Source organism: Aethalodelphis obliquidens, unplaced genomic scaffold (assembly GCF_003676395.1).
Source record: "Aethalodelphis obliquidens isolate GAN/ISIS:26980383/991018 unplaced genomic scaffold, ASM367639v1 scaffold61, whole genome shotgun sequence".
In the NCBI taxonomy this organism is placed as follows: Eukaryota; Metazoa; Chordata; class Mammalia; order Artiodactyla; family Delphinidae; genus Aethalodelphis; species Aethalodelphis obliquidens.
The window spans coordinates 5,421,659-5,441,856 of record NW_020838005.1 but is presented as its reverse complement, the minus strand read 5'-3'; the positions used below and the strand labels follow the sequence as shown (position 1 = coordinate 5,441,856).

General features: G+C 38.9%; 1 protein-coding gene across 7 annotated transcripts in view; it reads left to right on the top strand.

The window, feature by feature from the left end:
* The window catches only part of KIF13B (kinesin family member 13B), a 187,182-nt gene that overhangs the window by 144,448 nt on the left and 22,536 nt on the right, over positions 1–20,198 (top strand). For 6 of the 7 annotated variants that reach the window (XR_003428978.1, XM_027088008.1, XM_027088011.1 and 3 more), the window contains 3 exons: positions 1,459–1,497; positions 7,322–7,433; positions 14,702–14,835. Coding sequence is in view for 6 of the 7 variants with exons in the window: in XM_027088008.1 (XP_026943809.1) it covers positions 1,459–1,497; positions 7,322–7,433; positions 14,702–14,835 (285 nt within the window). In the remaining variant the exon portion in view is untranslated. The remainder of the gene's footprint in view (positions 1–1,458; positions 1,498–7,321; positions 7,434–14,701; positions 14,836–20,198) is intronic. The other variant, XM_027088009.1, reaches the window with a different exon arrangement.

Here is a 20,198-nt window from a genome sequence, read left to right as displayed (position 1 = left end):
ACGGGCAGTGGAGTTCTTGTCAGGGAAAACAGAAAGGCCAGCTCCCCATTACTAACGTGCTCCCAGTTCAGCTGTGGAGCTATTATTTTATCTTCTTGTGAACTGTTGGCCCCCATGGACCCTGAATGGTTACCAGGTATGGCTGGGATTCCATCCACTCCATCACTGTCACCATGGGCATCACTTGACTTCCTGCTTGTGTCCAGATCAGTAGGTTTTATGAATGTCCACATACCAAAATCAGAGACCTTTTGCTTTTCACTAGGGGAGAGGTAGAGGAAAACTGTTCTAAGATTTAATGGATGGACCTGTTTAACGAGTATGGAAATTCAGGTGACAGAGGATCATAACTGATGCTAGGAAACAGTGATCAGAACACTCATCAAAGAGGATTTGATTCCAGGCTCACTTCAGCAGGGAGCACAAAGTGGTTCCCCCTTTTGCGGGTGCGGGGCCCTCAGTAGTTTTATCATTTAAAGCAGGGCCTCTTAAAAAAGATTAAGGAAAATAAATATTTTTTAAATTGTATTTTCTTACTAGCGAGAAAAGAAACATTTCCCTCCACCAATAGCAGCAAGGAACAGAGATTCCTCCCTTTGGTCTTTTAAACGAAACAATGAAAAACATCGTCAAATATGGCATTGCTTTGAATTCAAAATTGTTATAATGCTGTGCATAATAGAATTCCTCAGGGTAGTGTTTAAACTAGTTGACATACAAATTATCCAAGTCCTATTAAACCCCTTTACACAGCAGCCGTGCTCATAGACATATGAGATGACATATGTATGAGGGTGCCCACTGCCACATTGTTTATAATGGCAGAAGATTGGAAACAAGCTAAATGTCCATTGGTTTGGTCTGGTTAAATCTATTTTCTCCCTGTGAGTGTGCACACGTGCACACACATAAGTAAATGGGATACTATACAGCTGTAAAAAATAATTAGGAACCCCTCCAGGTACTAATGTGGAAGATCACCAGGATATACTTAGTGATTAAAAATGCAGTGCAGCACAGTATGCTACCATTTGAATTATAAAAGGAGGGAAACAGAGAGGTGCATGTGACTGTTTATGGATTTGCTCACATAGACACAGGAAACCCTATAAGGATATATGATAAACAGATACCATTACTTAACCTGCCTGGGGAGAGAGTAGAAGCATGTGGGCACCTGAGGTAGGAGGCTTCTCACTGTGTGCCTTTTTATATTACTTGTTTTTTGGATCATGGGAACAAATTACCTATTGAAAAAAATTAAATTAAAATTAAAAATTTTTATTCTCTACCCTTTTTAACAGAAGATTTTATTCTCTAGTAAGTAGTGGTTTGAGAAGGTCTTTAGTTGCTTTATCTGTAATAATTTTCGTGCAAAATCCTCAAGGAGAGATTACTAAAGAAATTGTTCTGGAAAATCTCAAAGACTCATGTTGTTTTTCTTCTTTTCTTTTGGAGACTTCCTTCATTCTGCAGTTTTCAGAGATCCAGGGAGAGGTAATTAATCCATTAGGTTTTTCCTAATGAGTGGGATACAAGTATTATCCTACTATCCTAAAACATGCTTGCTTTTACCTTGAGAATAAGAATGCATTTTTAAATGTAGTTTTTATAAGACGACTAAATTTGACACTGTACTAAGTTTTTGGCTCTTACCCTTTGGTAAAAATAACTTTGGTAATCGGTATATACAGTTCCTCTCAAATGTTCCTTGTTACCTGGGCTATGAAAATATCTGTCAGAAGAGACCAGGAACAAAGGCATCTGATGGAATGTAGAAGGCTCTGGAATGTGAAGAGTTGGAGTTAATTTATTAGTTAAGCAAATGATACAGTAAATGAGAACTTTTAAGCTGTACTTTTCTCAAGCATGGGACGGGGGAGAGAAGCAAAGAAGAGAGCAAAAGTGCCTTGGGCCTTCCTTCAACGCCACAGAACTTTGCTCAGTGGGACCATCCTGGCTTCCTTGCATGAAAGTATTTAACATACAGGGAAGTTGAGTCGGAAATATAATTTTAACCTGGAATCGATGCTTAAAATGCTAGAAACTGTATTTTTTAAAAAATGAAAATTATAATCACAGTTATATCTACCTTTCAAACTCGTGTGGGCCTGTTTCTGGGTTCTCTGTTCCATTATCTATGTGTCTATCCCTCTTTCTTGATTATGAAATCAGAGTCACAGACCAGAGAATCTGCCGTGTCCTCCCCACCTAATATCAGAACATTCAGGTTTAGAAGCAGGGAGAGGCCACGGAGTAAGTTCAAGTCTGCCTTTCCCTACTAATTTTCAGTTAATGTCATGGCAAAGATTAGTCAGTCGGGAGAGAAGTAACACTAAAGGTGTGTCCGGGAGGCAGGAGCAGAGAGTGTGATAGGATTAGGGCTCTTGGGGAGGTGAGAGCAAGTGGTAAGGTACTAAAACAGTGTCACACTTTGGCCTATAATACTTGGAATTCGGCCAGCCACATTTTGCATGGCCTTATTTATTGATGCTCGCTACATATTAAAGTTGGAATTGTTTACTGAGCTCCACCAAGATGCAACTGATGAGCTAATTGATCTTAAAAAGATAAATTGAATTTTATTAACTACTCTTAACTTTTAATTTCACCTTATGGCCTAAAAGAAATCACTCTTGAAAAGCTTTTCAATTAAGAATATAAAATATTCCTAATTGCAGTGATGTTGTTATTTACTGTTACTGACTATTTCATCATTATTGTAAGGCAGTTTTTGTATAGGTATAATGAAAGCTTAGCAAACTTTTTGTGACCAGTCTACCAGATTAGACTCACATTTAGGTGCAGAATTAATTTCAGCAGATTATTTTTCCATTTAAACAGTGGCTGTGCCTTGAGATCTTTTGCAATCCACGGAACTCTGTCAACAGAAAATACTGGTCTTACTTAAAGACATTTTAAATGGAATTATATATTTTTAAATAAGTTAGTAAGATGTTTGTCAGCTTCTGATTGGAGTTTATGGTGCAATTAAAAATAGCCAAAAGCCTGGATGAATATTCAGTTAACAAAACTGAATTGTGTGTTTTGGCCCCATCACCTTCCTGAAAACTGCAGTTATGTAGTGTGGCACTAGTTAAGGCTGGTACCAGATATGAGTCACCTCTTCTTTAGCTGCACGACAAGCCACCTTTGGACCTGGAATGTCACTGGTGCTTCTCTTTGTTTACCTCTTTGTCACTTTCCTGATCAAAACCAGACCCCTTGACGGAATACCCAGAGCATTTGTGTCTGTCTGGAGAGCGGTAACAGGAAAACAGGAGGTGCCCAACGGGGACCGATCAGGTCTTCAAGCCAGCTGAGAGTGTGCTATGTTTTTCCCTGTTGGGTTTTGCCTTTAAGCATAGTGTCCATCGACAGATGAATGGATAAAGAAGATGTGGCACATATATACGATGGAATACTAGTCAGCCATAAAAAGAAACGAAATTGAGTTATTTGTAGTGAGGTGGATGGACCTAGAGTCAGTTATACAGAGTGAAGTAAGTCAGAAAGAGAAAAACAAATACCATATGCTAACACATATATATGGAATCTAAAAAAAAAAAAGTTCTGAAGAACCTACGGGCAGGACAGGGTTAAAGACGCAGATGGACATAGAGAATGGACTTAAAGACATGGGGGAGGGGGGCTTCCCTGGTGGCGCAGGGGTTGGGAGTCCGCCTGCCGATGCAGGGGACGCGGGTTCGGGCCCCAGTCTGGGAAGATCCCACATGCCGTGGAGCGGCTAGGCCCGTGAGCCATGGCCACTGAGCCTGCACGTCCGGAGCCTGTGCTCTGCAGCGGGAGAGGCCACAATAGTGAGAGACCCACGTACCGCAAAAAAAAAAAAAAGACATGGGGAGCGGGGAGGGTAAGCTAGGACAACGTGAGAGAGTGGCATGGACTTACATATACACTACCAAATGTAAAATAGCTAACTAGTGGGAAGAAGCCGCATAGCACAGGGAGATCAGCTCGGTGCTTTGTGACCACCTAGAGGGCTTTCTCTAGTTGCGGTGTGCAGGCTTCTCATTGCAGTGGTTTCTCTTTGCAGAGCACGGGCTCTAGGCGCGGGGGCTTCAATAGTTGTGGCTCGCGGGCTCAGTAGTTGTGGCTCGTGGGCTCTACAGTGCGGGCACAGTAGTTGTGGCGTACGGGCTTAGTTGCTCCATGGCATGTGCGATCTTCCCAGACCAGGACTCCAACCCGTGTCCCCTGCATTGGCAGACAGATTCTTAACCACTGCGCCACCAGGGAAGTCCCATTGTGGCTGATTCTGAAGGTTGATAGACATGAAAAATGTCAGAAACATCACAGATTGATCTTTCCAGATTTCAGTAGTGGAGTGTGGATTACTGTGGTAGAAGTTTAAAAAGAAAAATGCCATACTCTTTGACTTTGAGAGCTGAGCTCATAAGAAAGCAGAAAGGCCTGGTGTCTGGCCAAGTCCTTTTTATTCATTGTCCTGAGTTGATCTCCCTCTGAAGTACCTTTAACTGGGATGCTTCCATTTTTCTTCCCCAACATTTCAGTAAAGGGAGAATAACCCTGGACCAGCCAAGCATGTGAAATGTATTGGAAAGACACTAATTGCCTTGTCCCTGGGTGGCAGTGTGTGTTGCTAGACCCCGGACCACAGATTCCACTCCTGGCAAGAGAATGGACATGTACAGCCAGAGAGAAAGAATATAGTGAATGATTTCAGTGGAGTGTTTCTCCAGAGATCTGCAGGTATCAGAAAGAGGAGGGAGGAGTGTTATACCAGTTTATCATCCAAATTTGTTGTTCCCTTGGAAGCAGAGCCTGTTCTGTCCCAGAGCGATTTGAGACACTCTGTGTCCCCGTCTCTGGTTAGCGAGACTGTGAGATTCCTCAAGGTTAAGATGGTGGTTAAGGGAGATGGATGAAATGAGTCTCCGTTTTTCGTTCTCTGATGGGGCTAACGATATGGCTAAGGCTCTGTGTAAGTACTGTGTGCATCCTTTCAAATGTTTTCACTTGAGATATTCGAATATATGAGACAGTAAGAGTTACTGCCTCTATTCAGATTTGGGAGTAACATTGGGTGTGGGAGTTCCAGCTGGTAAAAATTACCCGGGAAGCTAGCAGAGCCCTGAGTGTGCCTTGGGGAAGAGGTGACACCTACAGTATTTGTCACTGGACCACACCAAATGGCTGAGGTGCTGACTCCAAACCTGCTGCTTAGTTTTCCTAAGGGACAGAGTCCCACTATGTCAGCTGCCAAACAAGGAAGAAAAATGTAAAGTATGAAAACAGATTTATTCTGAAATTAAGTATGTTGTCTTCAGAACAACCTTGCATGAGCTTAAACCCTGTAAAGAAAGCGTGAGACTTTTCTTCCTCTGAGCTCAGTAGAGTGTTGACTTCATTGTCCCGTCACCTGATGGTGACATCCCAGAGTACACAGAGCTGCAGCTTCCCAGACAGATAATTAAATTTAAATGCAAAAAAGTTAATGAAACATTAAAGTATGTAAATCAGTGTGTGATTCATAGTAACACAAATGCTCCTACAGTGACATGTTCATAGTTCATTTCCCTCATCATCTCTTCATGTCTCTCTAGCTTCCTAGCTTCCTACTGTTGAGCATCATACCTTTGTTAAAATATCAAGTGCTGAGAGAGTTCCTGGGGAAAATGGGTTTCTGTAAGATAAACAGGATCCAGATCACTTAGGGCTTATCAATTTTATGATCAGTACTTAGGTTGCTGCTAAAAGCAGATAGGTTTCCAGTACATGCTGGCAACCTAAGAGGGCTTTCTTCCCCCATCCACCTTCAGGAGCAGCCAAGAACTTACTTTGCAGGCGATTACTAATGAAGACTCAAGTTGATCGTCAGGGTCACTCATCTGTGGAGTACTGGCTTAAACTAATATAAAATACCATTTTTTAAACTCTGGTGAAAAAGAAGTCAGAGTGATTATCGGAAGACCAAAAGAGAACGTACAGCATTTAAAAGAGTTATGTCTCATCTTCATTACTGGTTTTTATACTGGTAGTATGGGTTGGGGTTTATTTCTTTACTGGATGGGACTGATGTTCAAAGTGTTTTGGTGCTGCCACCATTTTTATGGCTCAAGCTCTAGACAGGTAAACTAATCCATCAGCTGGTGGGCATTGTTTTTGTATTATGCGGTGAAATCTCTTTAATGGGAATTTACAAGACAAGTTGAAAGTCCAGTCAGACTTGTTCATTCAGAGACTACCATTATTGGCAACTTGTGACTACTTGGTTTAGGCTTAACTGCAACTCACCTTTAATATCTGTTAAAAAAAATGAGAGGCTTGGTAATATGCTGTTCTAGAGTTTTTACTTTCATGAATGGTATGTGGCGGAGGAGAAGATGCCTGACTGTACTAGAGCTGTTCCCAGGCTTCCGTCGAGAATCTGAAGTGAAAGAGGGTATCTTGAGGCACAAGAGCAGAGAGAGGGCCTAAGGAGCAGAGCGGAAGGGAGGATTTCAAGAGGAATGTCTTACTAAATCCCTGTTTTGTGAGAAGCGGCATGATATAGGAGAAAGATTATTAGGAGGCTGTAACTTGTAGTAAGCAGTAAACCAAGGTTTATTTAGTTCGTGTGATTTTGTCAATGACATTGCATCATCTCACAGATTGACCAAGTCCTCAAGTCTAGGGGACGCAAAGAAGGTAAGTCTCTACCTTCAACAGCTGCTGTGAGGGAGGAAGGTGCACCGTCGCTGGCACAGGTCTTTGCATTGGCAGACACGACCACCTTGCCCCGTCCCTAGCCCATCGGGGAGCGAACACCAGTGTTCACAAGTGTGCAGTGGGGCGACTGCAGGTACAGGAGAACCACCGACAGCATGAGAAATTGCTATTCCTGTACTATACTGTCAACCTCTTGAATTTTGACACCTAAAATTTTTAATAAAATAGAAATGCTTTTTTTAAAAAAACAAAACTTCAGACTGTATCTTTATCCTAGAAGTTCATTCTGCATTTGGCTTCAGTCCTGCCTTAGGCAAATGTGTAGCCATTTGGACAAAATGGGCAGAAAACATGAACAAACATTTCTCCAATATACAAATATACGAGTGGCCAATAAGCGCATGAAAAGATGCTCAACATCACTAATCATAGGGGATACCCAGACGCGAGGTGGTATTATTAGGGAGAGCAATTCTATAAAGAAGAGGAAGAGTACTTAGGTAATAAGATTTATCATGTCTTATAACAAGAATAAAGCTTTAGTAATGTGTAACAGATTTCTCTTCAGTATCTTTAGATTTTTTTGTGAATTGATATGAATCAAAATTCCTGATTTTGTCCTTAATAGGGCCGGTGGGAAAGTCAACAGGATGTATCGCAAACTGCTGTTTCCAGAGCAACCACTCCGGCTGCCCCATCTCCCCCTGGTTGTCCCCAAAATAGCCATTCTCCTGATCCAGGTAAGTTATATTTTCCTTTTTCAATCACTGTCATGAAATTTGAGCATCTTTCAGAAGTAGTTTAAATCAGGATTTCCTAGCAGGTAACCACTGTCCTACTAGTTAATGCCTGTCTGAATTTTCCCCTTCCTTATCATAACGTGTTGAGTCCCATTGTTTTGAATGTTGAATTTATCTTGCATTCCTGTGAGAAATACCACTTGATCATGATGTGTTGTCCTTTATATTTGTTTGATTCTGTTTGCTAATATTTTGTTTAGAGTTTTTGCGCATATGTTCTATGATGAATATATGTACCTTTTTCATAACATTGTCTTTGTTGGTATCATGATTACATTGGTTTCATAAAGTGACTTGAGAAAAATTTCCTCATCTTTTTTTCCTGAGTTTATGTGAACTTGGTATTACTGCTTCCTTGAATGTTTGACAGGATTCACCAGTGACACTCTCTGGGCCTGGAATTTTCTCTGTGGGAAGATTTTAGATTATGACTTCAATTTCTTTATTATAAAGTTAACTTTTTGTATTTCTTTGTAAGTTTTCATAAATTATGTTTTTTAGGGAAATTTCTATTTCACCAAAATTATTAAATTTATTTACATAAACGTTACAGTGTTCCTTTATTGATCATTTAATGTTTATAGGATCTGTTGTTATGTTCATTCTTTTTATTCTAAATAGATAATTTTTGTTTTCTTTCTGTTTTTCTTAAATACTTTTGAAACTGGTTTGTCAGTTTTCTTTAGCCTTCCCACAGAGCCAAATTTGGTTTTATTTTCTGTTTCATTGATTGTTATTTCTTTCTGCATTTCACAAATTTTGGCACGATGTGTTTTTTTATCACTCTGTTCCAGATATTCTAATTTCTCTGATTTATTCTTGGACCCCTGGGTTATTGGGTAGCATATTAATTCATTTTCCTATATCTTGGGGGTGTATTATTATTATTGATTTCTTATTTAATTTCATTATGAGCAGAGAACAGACTCTTCAAAATTTCAATCTTTTTAAATGTTTTGAGACTATATTCTATCTTAGTGAACATTCTATGTGTATTTGAAAAGGTCTGTTCTGTTTTGGGCACAGTGTTCTGTATATATCAATTAGGTCAAGTTGGTTGATAACCTTGTTCAAACCTGCTGTATCTTTACTGATTTTTTTTCCCCTCATATTTGTTCTGTCGGTCATTGAGAGAAGGTGTTGAATCTCTAAACAATGATTGTGAAATTGTCTGTTTTTTCCTTTAATTATAACAGTTTTTGCATGATTCATTTAGAAACTCTGTTACTGGGTATAACACATTGGAATTGTTATTTTTTGCTGACATAGTTATGTTTCTTATTATGAAATGTCCCTTTAGCTCTCTGGTAATACTCTTACTTTGAAATCTGTCTTGCTTGATATTAGTATAGCCACATGAACTTTCTTTTGCATATTGCTTGCATGGTGTATCTTTGCCTCAGTCTTTAAAATTTTAGCCTATATTTTTATCTTTAAGAGTGATTATCTTATAGACAGCATATTTAGGTTTAGTGTTTTTTGTTTATCTAGTCTGACAATTTCTGCCTTTTAATTGGCATGTTTAGTTCTTTTACATCTAATATTATTGTTATCTCTGCCATGTTGCTGTTGGTTTCTATTTGGCCTATTTATTTATTTTTTCCTCTGTAATCTTTTTTGTTTTGGGTTAATTGAAAAATATTTTGCAGTATTTTATTTTTTCTTTGGCTTTCTGGTATACCTGTATTTATTTATTAACATCTTTGTTAAAGGAGTCTAGTAGGTATCTTTAATTTTACCACAGTCTACTTAGAATTAATAATTACCACTTCCCACTGCACAAATATAAGAATCTTGCAACAGTGTAATTCCATTTACCTGTTCCCCCACCCCTCTTATTTTGTATTATTGTTGTATCTTTTGCTTTTATAGGTGTTGTGAACCCATTTTACAGTGGTTGTTTTTTTTTTTTCTTTAAAACAGCTCTTTGTCTTTTAAGGAAATTAAGAAACTATAGATAATCTTTTATATTTTCCTTCATATTTATTATTTCTGTCACTACTCCTTCCTGAAGATCATATATTCATCTGATATTATTTCTCTTTAGCCTGAAGAATATCCTGTATTATTTCTTATTGTGCAGTTTTCCTTGAGAAGATGGGTCTCCCCTTTTGAGAATATCTTTATTTCACTTTTTTCTTCAAAGGATATTTTCACTAGGTAGAGAACTCTGAGTTGATAGCTTGTTTTCTTTTAGCTCTTCAGAGACACTGCATTATCTTTTACACTTCTTTTCTGATGAGAATTCAGCCATCATTTGTGTCACTTTCCCACGACATGTGGTATATCTTTGTTTACGTTGTTTGCTTTCCAATTTTTCTGTTTATTTTTCTTCTTAGCAAGTTGGGCAGTGATGTGCTTAGGTATAGTTTTCTTAGTGTTTATCTTGCTCGGGTTTCACCAATGTTCTTGGGTCTATACATTGAGATTTTTCGAACAGTTTTGGGAAATGTTCAACTATTAGTTAATTACATTTTTCCCCTGCCCTTTTCTGTCCTTCTGAGAATCTAATTGCACACATGTTATATTGCTTAATATTGCCCTATGGGTCACAGAAGCTCTATTCTATTTTGATTTTAATTTTTCATCTTTTTATCTTATTCTTGTTTCTTCTGATTGGATAATTTCTACTGCCATTTCTAGTTTTCTATTAATCACATCCAAGAATTTTTAAATTACAGTTATTCTTTTTAGTTCTAGAATATCCATTCGCTGCTTCTTTTAAATAGTTTTAATTTCTCTGCTGATATTTCTTTCATACCTGTATATTTGTTAAGACCATATCTTTTTTTACATCCTTGGACCTGTGTATAAAAACTGCTTTTAAACTTCTTACCTGCTAACTCCAGCATCATGACCAATCTCCTAGTCTTTTTCTGACTGCTTTTTTCTAGTCTATGGGTCATATTTAATGAGTTTTGACAAGTTTATTTACTCATGTAACTTACACCCCAGTCAAGCTCTAGAAGGTTTATGTGACTCCAGTTACTCCCCACAGTGCATCAGTGTTCTGATTTCAGATTAGTTTTGCCCGTTCTACCGTTTCATTTAAATGGAATCATATAGTATGTGCTCTTTTTGTGTTGGGCTTCTTTTGCTCAGCATATCTGTTCAAGTCATCCATACTGTTGCATGTATCAGTAATTTATTCTTTTTTATTGCTGAGAGATATTTCACTATCACAGTGGAATTTATCAGTTTTTAACCAGTTCTCCTGTTTATGGACATTTGGTTTTTTTCCAGTTTTTGGCTACTGTGACTAAAGCTTGTTTCTTGTATAGGTCTTTTTGTAACATTTCTGTTGAGTAAATACCTAGGGTGAAATTACTTGGTCATAGACTACTACCTTGTTTAAAAATTCTGTAAATTAAAGAAAAAAATTCTAATCAGTGTTGACTTGATTTGCATATTTACCACTTTGCTCTGCTCATCATTGAATGAGTTGAGTTTCTTTTTTAGTGACCATATATCCATCATTAGTGCTTTTAGCAATCATCTTTTTTTTAGTGACAAACTGTTTCTTTTGTATGTTAAAGTTTTTATTTTGCTCTCACTTTGAAGAATCCTTTTAGTATGGAAAATATCAGACAAAGTAGAAAGAGAATCATGGTGTGCCCTCCAGTGCCCCATGCTGATTTCAGAACGATCAGTGCATCACCAGGCTTACTTATCTGTGCTCCCACTACGTCCCCACACCCTCTCAGAATGACTTTAAAGCAAATCTCAGATATTATCTCATCTGTAAATACTTGTACATGTATTTCTAAAGTAATACCCACAGTAACATTTCATTCCTAAGAAAAATGAAAAATAATTCCAAAATATCATTAAACATCTAGTCAGTGTTCAGATTTCCCCAGCTGGATCAAGAATATCTCTTAGTCATTTTGAATGAAAATCCAAGTAAGGTTCACACATTGTGATTAGTTGATACGTGTCTTAAGTCTGTTTAGTCTATCTGCTCCTCTTCATCTTTTTTCCCTGTTGCCTTGTATTTGTTGAAGAGACCAGGTTTTGTACATAGACTCTGTACATTTTTACTTTTACTGGTGACATCCTCACCAGGTTATTTAAACATGACTCTCTGTCCCGTGTATTTCCTGTAAATTGGTGATTAGATCCACAGCCTTGGTCAGATTCAGGCTAATTTGAGGGAGGGACGGAAGGTAGGGTAAATGAATGGGTAGCTCTATGTACTTCCCTTAGGAGACACATCATGTCTGATTATCTCTTTTTCTGTGATAGATGCAGCCTTTAGTTGATTATTGGCTAGATATTTAATTAGAGGTCATCCTCACTCTAGAATGTTAGTTTAACTGCATGTAAAACTTTAGATTATTCCTAATTTTTTCTTAGCATTTAGATGATTATATCTTCTACCTCTTTATTCATCTTAAACTTTTTGTTTGTTTGTCTCTTCTTTTTTTTTTTTTGGTGGCCATGCCGCGAGGCTTGCAGGATCCTTGTTCCCTGACCAGGGATTGAACCCTGGGGCCCTTAGCAGTGAAAGCATGGAGTCCTAACCAATGGACTGCCAGGGAATTCCCTTGTCTCCTCTTTTTTGTTTCTCTCATCCCTATTTTTGCTTTTGACCTATCTCTTGGCAAATAGCTTTCTCTTTGCTGTATTTTTTTTAATGACTGAGCTCATGATTACAGAATATCCTTCTGTAACTTTTCCTAGTTTACTTAGAGTTAATAGTCCTTTATGGAAAAGGTAAAACCTTAACCGTACAGGTCCGTGCACCATCTGTATTGCCAATGAACTTGCATCGTCTTGGTCCAGCGTGGAGTAGAGGTGGGGATGGTCATGTGCTTCTCTTCAGGCAGCCTCATATACAGATGCCTCAAGTTGACTGGCTTCTTCTTTTTAAAGTGTTCATTAGGGTACAGTTTTCAAGTCACATATGACTTGAATTAGTTTTTCTTGAAAATTTAGTCTTATTCACTAAGAATAAAGAATTATAAAGAATAAAGCATTAATAAGTCTCCTAATATCATAGGCGTTATCTGCACGTCTGACCCCAGCCTTTGGTAATTAAGAGCAGGTAAGAACAGGATTGGTTCAGGGCACTTGTCCCTCTCTTGTGAAAACAACTCAAACACCACTGTCTTCCTGAAAGGTCAGTTTCATCATCTTCATTCAGTAAACAGCATGAAAAATTAAAGTTGAATAAGATATGGTCCCTGACTTTAAAGAGGTTAAAGTCTGGATGGAGAGCTGTACGAGTGTGTCATTGGCTGTGTGATTTAAAAATGAAAAGCCCCATTTTATTCTAGGGCAGAAGTTATTGGGTTGGCCAAAACGTTCATTTGGTTTTTTTCTGTAACGTGGTTCTAGTAGCACCTAGTTGTCTTTAACTTCATTCGAAACAGTTTTGTTAGATTGTATTGTGACAGCTGTCATATCAGCGTGCATTTAAAAAAAGACTTATCAAAATTGGTGAATTTCTGTGTAGCCATTTTAATATTGAAGATGGAAGAAAAAAGCAACATTTCCGGCATATTATGCTTTATTATTTCGAGAAAGGTAAAAACGCAACTGAAACGCAGAAACAGATTTGTGCAGTGTGTGGAGAAGGTGCTGTGACTGATCGAACACGTCAAAGGTGGTCTGTGAAGTTTCTTGCTGGAGGTTTCTCGCTGGACGATGCTCCACGGTCGGGTAGACCAGTTGAAGTGGATAGCGATCAAATTGAGACATTAATTGAGAACAATCAACGTTATACCACCTGGGAGATAGCCGACATACTCAAACTATCCAAATCAAGGTTGAAAGTCATTCGCATCAGCTTGGTTATGTTCATCGCTTTGATGTTTGGGTTCTACGTAAGTGAAGCAGGGGGGAAAAAAAACCCTTCTTGACTGTATTTCCGCATGCGAGTCTCTACTTAAAAGTACTGAAAACGTTCTGTTTTTAAAACAAATTGTGACAGGAGAAGAAAAGTGGATACTTTACAATAATGTGGCACGGAAGAGATTGTGGGGCAAGTGAAATAAACCACCGCCAAACACACCAAAGTCTGGTTTTCATCCACCATGTTGTGTATATGGTGGGATTGGAAGGGAGTTCTCTATTATGAGCTCCTTCCAGAAAACCAAACGATTAATTCTAACAGATACTGCTCCGAGTTAGACCAACTGAAAGCAGCACTCGATGAAAAGCATCAGAATTAATCAACAGAAAATGCATAATCTTCCTTCAGGATAATGCAAGACTGCATGTTTCTTTGATGACCGGGCAAAAACTGTTACAGCTTGGCTGGGAAGTTCCGATTCATCTGCTATATTTACCAGACATTGCACCTTTGGATTTCCATTTATTTTGGTCTTTATAAAATTCTCTTAATGGAAAAAATTTCAGTTCCCTGGAAGAATATAAAAGGCATCTTGAACAGTTCTTTGCTTAAAAAGATAAAAAGTTTTGGGGGCTTCCCTTGTGGTGCAGTGGTTAAGAATCTGCCTGCCAATGCAGGAGACGCGGGTTCGAGCCCTGGTCCAGGAAGATCCCACATGCCACGGAGCAGCTAAGCCCGTGCGCTACACTACTGAGCCTGCACTCTAGAGCCTGCGAGCCACAACTGCTGAAGCCTGTGCGCCTAGATCCCGTGCTCTGCAACAAGAGAAGCCACCGCAATGAGAAGCCTGCGCACCGCAACGAAGAGTAGCCTCTGCTCTCTGCAAATAGAGAAAAGCCCACGCGTAGCAACGAAGACCCAACACAGCCAAAAATAAATACAAAAAAAAAGTTTTGGGAAGACGGAATTATGAAGTTGCCTGAAAAATGGCAGAAGGTAGGGGAACAAAAGGGTGAATACATTGTTTGATAAAGTTCTTGGTGAAAATGAAAAATGTGTCTTTTATTTTTACTTAAAAACCGAAAGCACTTTTTGGCCAACCCAATAGTACTTGACCAATTAGTGACAAGGCCCGGGGTTGGATTACCCTTCGCATTTAATAGGCACGATGGATATTAGAGCATTTTAGAAGTACCCCAACTGCTGCTATTTAATTGGAAAAGGAAACACCATTGTGTTTGAGGGTAACTATAATAAGAACATGTCTTTTAATATTAATTTTTTTAAGGGTACGTTTTTTGATTTATAGTGTTAGATTTGCTTACAAAGGATATGTGGCCAATTTACAGTAAGGAAGGTGTCTCTGTAATTGTTTTTGCCTTATCTCTTTTCCTTTCAATATTTTTGGCAGGACTCAGTAACCTAGCAGCCTCCTACTTGAGTCCAGTAAGATCCTTCGTGCCGCAGATGCCGAAGCTGCTGAAGTCTCTCTTCCCCGTCCGCGACGAGAAAAGGGGCAAACAGCCATCTCCCCTCACACATCAGGTAAAAGCGTCACGAAGGCAACAGTGCCCGTGCTCCTAATAGGTTGCTGGCGCAGTGATGCTCTGCGCTGCGCTGAAGCTGGAAGGAGAGGGTACCAGCACTGGGGGCGTCAGAGCTGGGCTTTCAGACCTGGTAAAAGCTCTGATAATTTCTCTTCCACTCTCGTCGGAGATAACAGAGCTGTTTAAACGCAGTGACGCTCTCAATCCTTTCTGCTTTTAAAAAATGCCAAGTACACTACTAACGTGATTTATGGTCATATCACTTAGAGCAACAATAGTGAAATTTATGAAGTGCACTTAGTGTTGTTTGTGTATTGCCAAACAGAAAATGTAATTCTATTTTTAATTCTTGATTTCGTTTCTTATTTCACACAATTTTACATCATCCCTGTCCTTGCTGCTCAACCTCTTTTTTCCTCTACTCTGGTTTACCTGTTCTTTCACTGAAATGTTAAAAGTGATAACGTGTCTTATTTCCCCTTTTTATTAAAACTCTCTACCCGGCCTTAGAAGAAGTTTTAGAGAAGAGTTAAAGGGTTTTCCAAATAATCAGGAAGCTGCTCTTGTGTGATGGTGCATGGGAAGCCTGTTGGAAATGCAATTTTTAGCCTCATATAGGTGTGAGTTCAGCAGAAAATGATAAATGAGGATTTATTTATACTCATTCAAAAACACAGTGCATGTTCAGTTGTTGAAATAGGTCTTTTGACATCAGCTTCTCCACATTCGCTTAAATATTCAAGTTGCAGAAATGTAGGTGAGTCTCCTTGCCTGAGACCTTAACTATTTAAAAGACTTTTCTAAGTTTACGAGTGCATATTCAAGGGGATGGTATTAGTTTTGTAAGGTTGCTATGCAGATACATAATTTTTTCATTCTAGGATTATATGAGCATATATATCAGCATAGATGCACACATATTGTATGAAAAAAATTAAACATCGAGATTTTTGGAAATGTTTAAATTTAACCGGGCACTAACGGGTGCTTGACAGTTACCAAAATGAATCTGAGATGGCGAGAGCTTAAAAGAAATAGCAAGTCTAATATTTGGTGGGGGTGAGGGTAGGCAAAACAGATTTTGCCACGGGTTCGTCATAGCATACGTTATTCTGTTCTAAACTGCTACATTGTTGTTTCACAAAGTATGATTCATTTACTGTTTGTGCCAGAATTTCCATGGTAGCTTTTTAAAAAGGTAACTTTAAAAAAATACAGCCGGACCTTAAAATAATGTAACTCATACCTCACCTTGGGACATCTAATAATCTGCATTTATAAGCACCTAAGGTGATTCTTATTCACATTAAAGTTTGATATCCACTGTTTTTCAATTGCTGTTTGGTGAAGACAGAGTTACGTAAGTTAAAGGAAATTGGAACAGTATTAGAAGTCATTGAATCAGACTACCATTGTTATAATTATCAGCGACTTTAAGCTTTTGATGTAGCAAGTCAAATCACCTGCTACCGTAAGAAGTTACTTTTACTGTTTTGCCAGTGAGTGATTGGTTCCTTTGGATGTGAGAGGAACAGCAGTGGTTTAGAAAGAAATCTAGTGATTGGTGGATAATCGCAATTTGTAATGTCCAGTTTAAGAGAGGTAATCTTGAAATATTTTGAAGATATCTTAAGAATATTTGTTCATTCAGTTTACTTTTTCTGAGCATATATGAGCAAAGGTGTTACATAAAGTGGCCCCAAATGCTGCATAGTTCATAAATAAATGAGAATGTCAATACAAAAGTGGCCTTAACAAAGATGCTCAGTGGTGGAGCTAAACTGTTCCATTTGGTTGGTGAAATCCCCACTCCCTTGAAGGACCGTTTCTCAAGGTCACCAGAGCTCCATCTTGCCTGCACTTCTCAGTCCTCATCGTGGACTCGACAGTCGTGCAGGAAACATTTGTGTCTCTGGGCTTTAGCGCTTAGCGCTGAGTTTGCCTGGCTTCCCTTCTGTTGGCTGCTCAGTCTTTCTCAGTTGCCTTTTCTGGGACCCTTTATTCCATCAAGCCGCTGATATTCAGGTGTTCCAGAGCTCCCTCCCAGGTAATCTCATCCAGCTCTGTGGCTTTTAACTCTTTATGCATTGACGATGCTCACATTTCTGTCTCCAGCCCAGGCTTTGCCCCTGAGCTCTGGCCTCATGGAGCTAACCACCTGTTCAGCTTTTCCACTTACAAATCATTAGACATTCACATTTTACAAGTTCAAAGCATTACTCCTGGTTTCAGCTCCCAAGTCTGTTTACTCCCAGCACAGAAAATACTTACAAAATACATGCCCATCTCAGCGTGTATAGCACAAATGTCCACCTAGTTGCTTCACCTCATAAATAGTCCATCAGTAAAATTTTGTGGGTACCACTTTCAGTCCGGTGACTTCTCGCCATCTCCATTTCTCATCACTCATCCATGCCATCGTCTCTTGCCTTGACTATGCAGCAGCCTATCAATTGGTCTAACTGACGCTTTTTGCCTCACACAGTCCTGTCATTCACAGAGAAGCCAGAGTGAGCTCCCAAGGCCTTACATTAGTTCATGGCTTGAAACCTTCCACTGCTTCTCTTTGAATAAAATCTGTTCCTTACTGTGGTTTACAGTGGCCTATGTGATCTAGCCTCCTGACTTTTAATCTTTTATTCCCTTTATTATTTTTTATTTATTTATTTATTTTTGGCTGTGTTGGGTCTTCGTTGCTGCGCGCAGGCTTTCTCTAGTTGCTGCGCGCAGGCTTTCTCTAGTTGCGGTGTGCGGGCTTCTCATTGTGGTGGCTTCTCTTGTTGCGGAGCACGGGCTCTAGGTGCGTGGGCTTCAGTAGTTGTGGCACGTGGGCTTCAGTAGTTGTGGTTCATGGGCTGTAGAGCACAGGCTCAGTAGTTGTGGCGAATGGGCTTAGTTGCTCCGCGACATGTGGGATCTTCCCGGACCAGGGCTCGAACCCGTGTCCCGTACATTGGCAGGTGGATTCTTAACCACTGCATCACCAGGGAAGTCCCTATTCCCTTCATTTTATTCTTTGTTCACCATGCTAAGCCATATTGGCCTTTTCGTTGTTATTGTTTGTCGCATGAACCATGAAGCTCCTTTTGGTCTCAAGATTTTTTGCACTTGCTTTTCCTTCTACTTGGACTGCTCTCTCCCAAAGTCTTTGCATGGCTACTAGGTCTCTAGTAGACTTTTCTGCTAATAGCATGGTCAAGAAAGACCACTCTAAGTAAATACGTTTGAGTTTAGAGTGGCCTGAACCAACCAAACTAAAACAATAGCATCTACCATACATATTACAGTGTACTCCCATATTTAATCTTTTCATTGGGAGTCATTGTTATGTTTATATGCTTATCGGTTATCTCCACTCTAGAATGTAATTCTTCAGAGCAGGGGCATAGTCAATGGAAAATATATGTTGGTTGACCATTGACATTTGTACAGCTTGTAATGTTAGATAGTTTGCATGTACCAGGTGTCATCCAGTGGTGTAAAGGACTGTGGTTATAGTTCGGAGGTGAGAGAATCACATCTGAGTGGGGATTTGAGATATCGAGACATATTTATGAAGTTTCTTTCCTAGATTAATGCAGGTTCCACTAAAGAACTACTCTTAAAGGAGGGGAAAGCTTGAGCTTATCATTTTGGACTTATTTGATCAAAGATGCTTGTGTTCTCATTTTTACTATCTCTGCTAAAGTTTTAAGAGAAGTAAATTATAATTTAAAATGACAGTATCAGTATAGAGGTTTCCCTTACTAGGACCACTTTAAGTATGCTTTAAGTTGCCGTCACCTAAACGATGTTCCATCCTTGGAATTAGGGCACTTGAGCGTTAATGGAATTTCAAAATAACAGCAACAAGAGCAATGCTATATTGGCTAGATTTTTTTAGTGTTTCCCAATTTTTTTTATAGTAATCTTCACTTTAATGGCATCCTATTCACTTGGAAATCAGATTTGATACCTGAAAGTTGAGGTTCTTACTTTTTTCCCTCCATGTGGAACCTCCGAGTCCTCCAGGAAGAAGGTTGTTTTATTTCTACCCGCTCTTTGCCTCTGCTTTTTTCTGCTATTGCCCAGGAGTTAAAGGTTCTGTGCTCCTTTAGGCTTTCTCCAGACCTAATAGCTGAAGACTAGTCAACTATATCTCTTATAATAAATGCCTCATCATTCTTCCGTTGTCTTGCCAGGGTTTTGCTTAAAGTGGGGAGCCCAGAAGTGATACTATAACCCCTATGCTTGAAAATAGTGCAACTGTCACTGTCCTCTTTTGAATAATGTACTTCTACCAAAGTGGCATATGATCGCACTTTTTTTAAAGGCAAGTATTTTTAGTTCGTTGTGCTCTGGTCAATTAACGTTCCCCTTTTTTGTTTGCTTATTTATTTGCTTACACTCTTGTCAATGCACTTCTCTTTTTATTATTATGTTGTTTAGTTGAAGTATAAAAATACTTAAATAAGGATCTTTAGATTCATTTAGAAAATTTTTCATCTTGATTTTGTTTCAGCATTCCTAGGATAGCAAGATATTTTTTGAATAATTATTTTAAAAATACTTCTGTCCTAACTATCATCTGCAAACTTTGAAGGGCATAGTCTGCATTTGAGTCACAAACAAAATATGGAACATTAGGGCATGAGAGAGAACTCTGTCCTATGTGACTAGAGATCTCTCCCCAAGTTACAGAGCGACAGAGCGACACACTTCAGCTCTGCATATTCAGTAACTTCCATCTCCAACCCACGTTTCCCCCTCTCTCTAGCAAAGAGATTATGGGAGACTTTGTTAGATGCATTACAGAAATAGAGGGACACCATGCCTTCCTCTGTATCACCAGTCCAGAAAGCCTAGGACAAAATTCATGCTGATGAACGTTCCTAGACCACCCTGCCCACTGCCTGGCTTAGCCATAGCTCTGTGTGAGGTATCTAGTGTAGCGTAAAGAAATACACGAATACCCCGAAGCTTGCCCTCTGTCTTGATTCTGGTTTAAATTGGCTACTACTGCCTTGTTAGTACACTAATTTCAATGGCCCGTATAAATAGTCATTAAATAATCAATACCAGACTAAAAAACTTATATAGGTTTTAGAATGACATCAAAGATAGAACCCAGAAAAATAGAAATCAGTGCACATGCCTAAAAGGAATCTGGATCAATTCTACAGTACAGGAAGGGATAAATATTGGTATTAACATTGCATAAAACTTAGAGACAAAAAATAGATAGTAACCCTGCTTAAGATTTCTTTTTTTTTTAAAGTTATTTATTTATTTAAATTTATTTATTTAATTTATTTATTTTTGGCTGCGTTGGGTCTTTGTTGTTGCACGCGGGCTTTCTCTAGTTGCCGTGAGCAGGGGCTG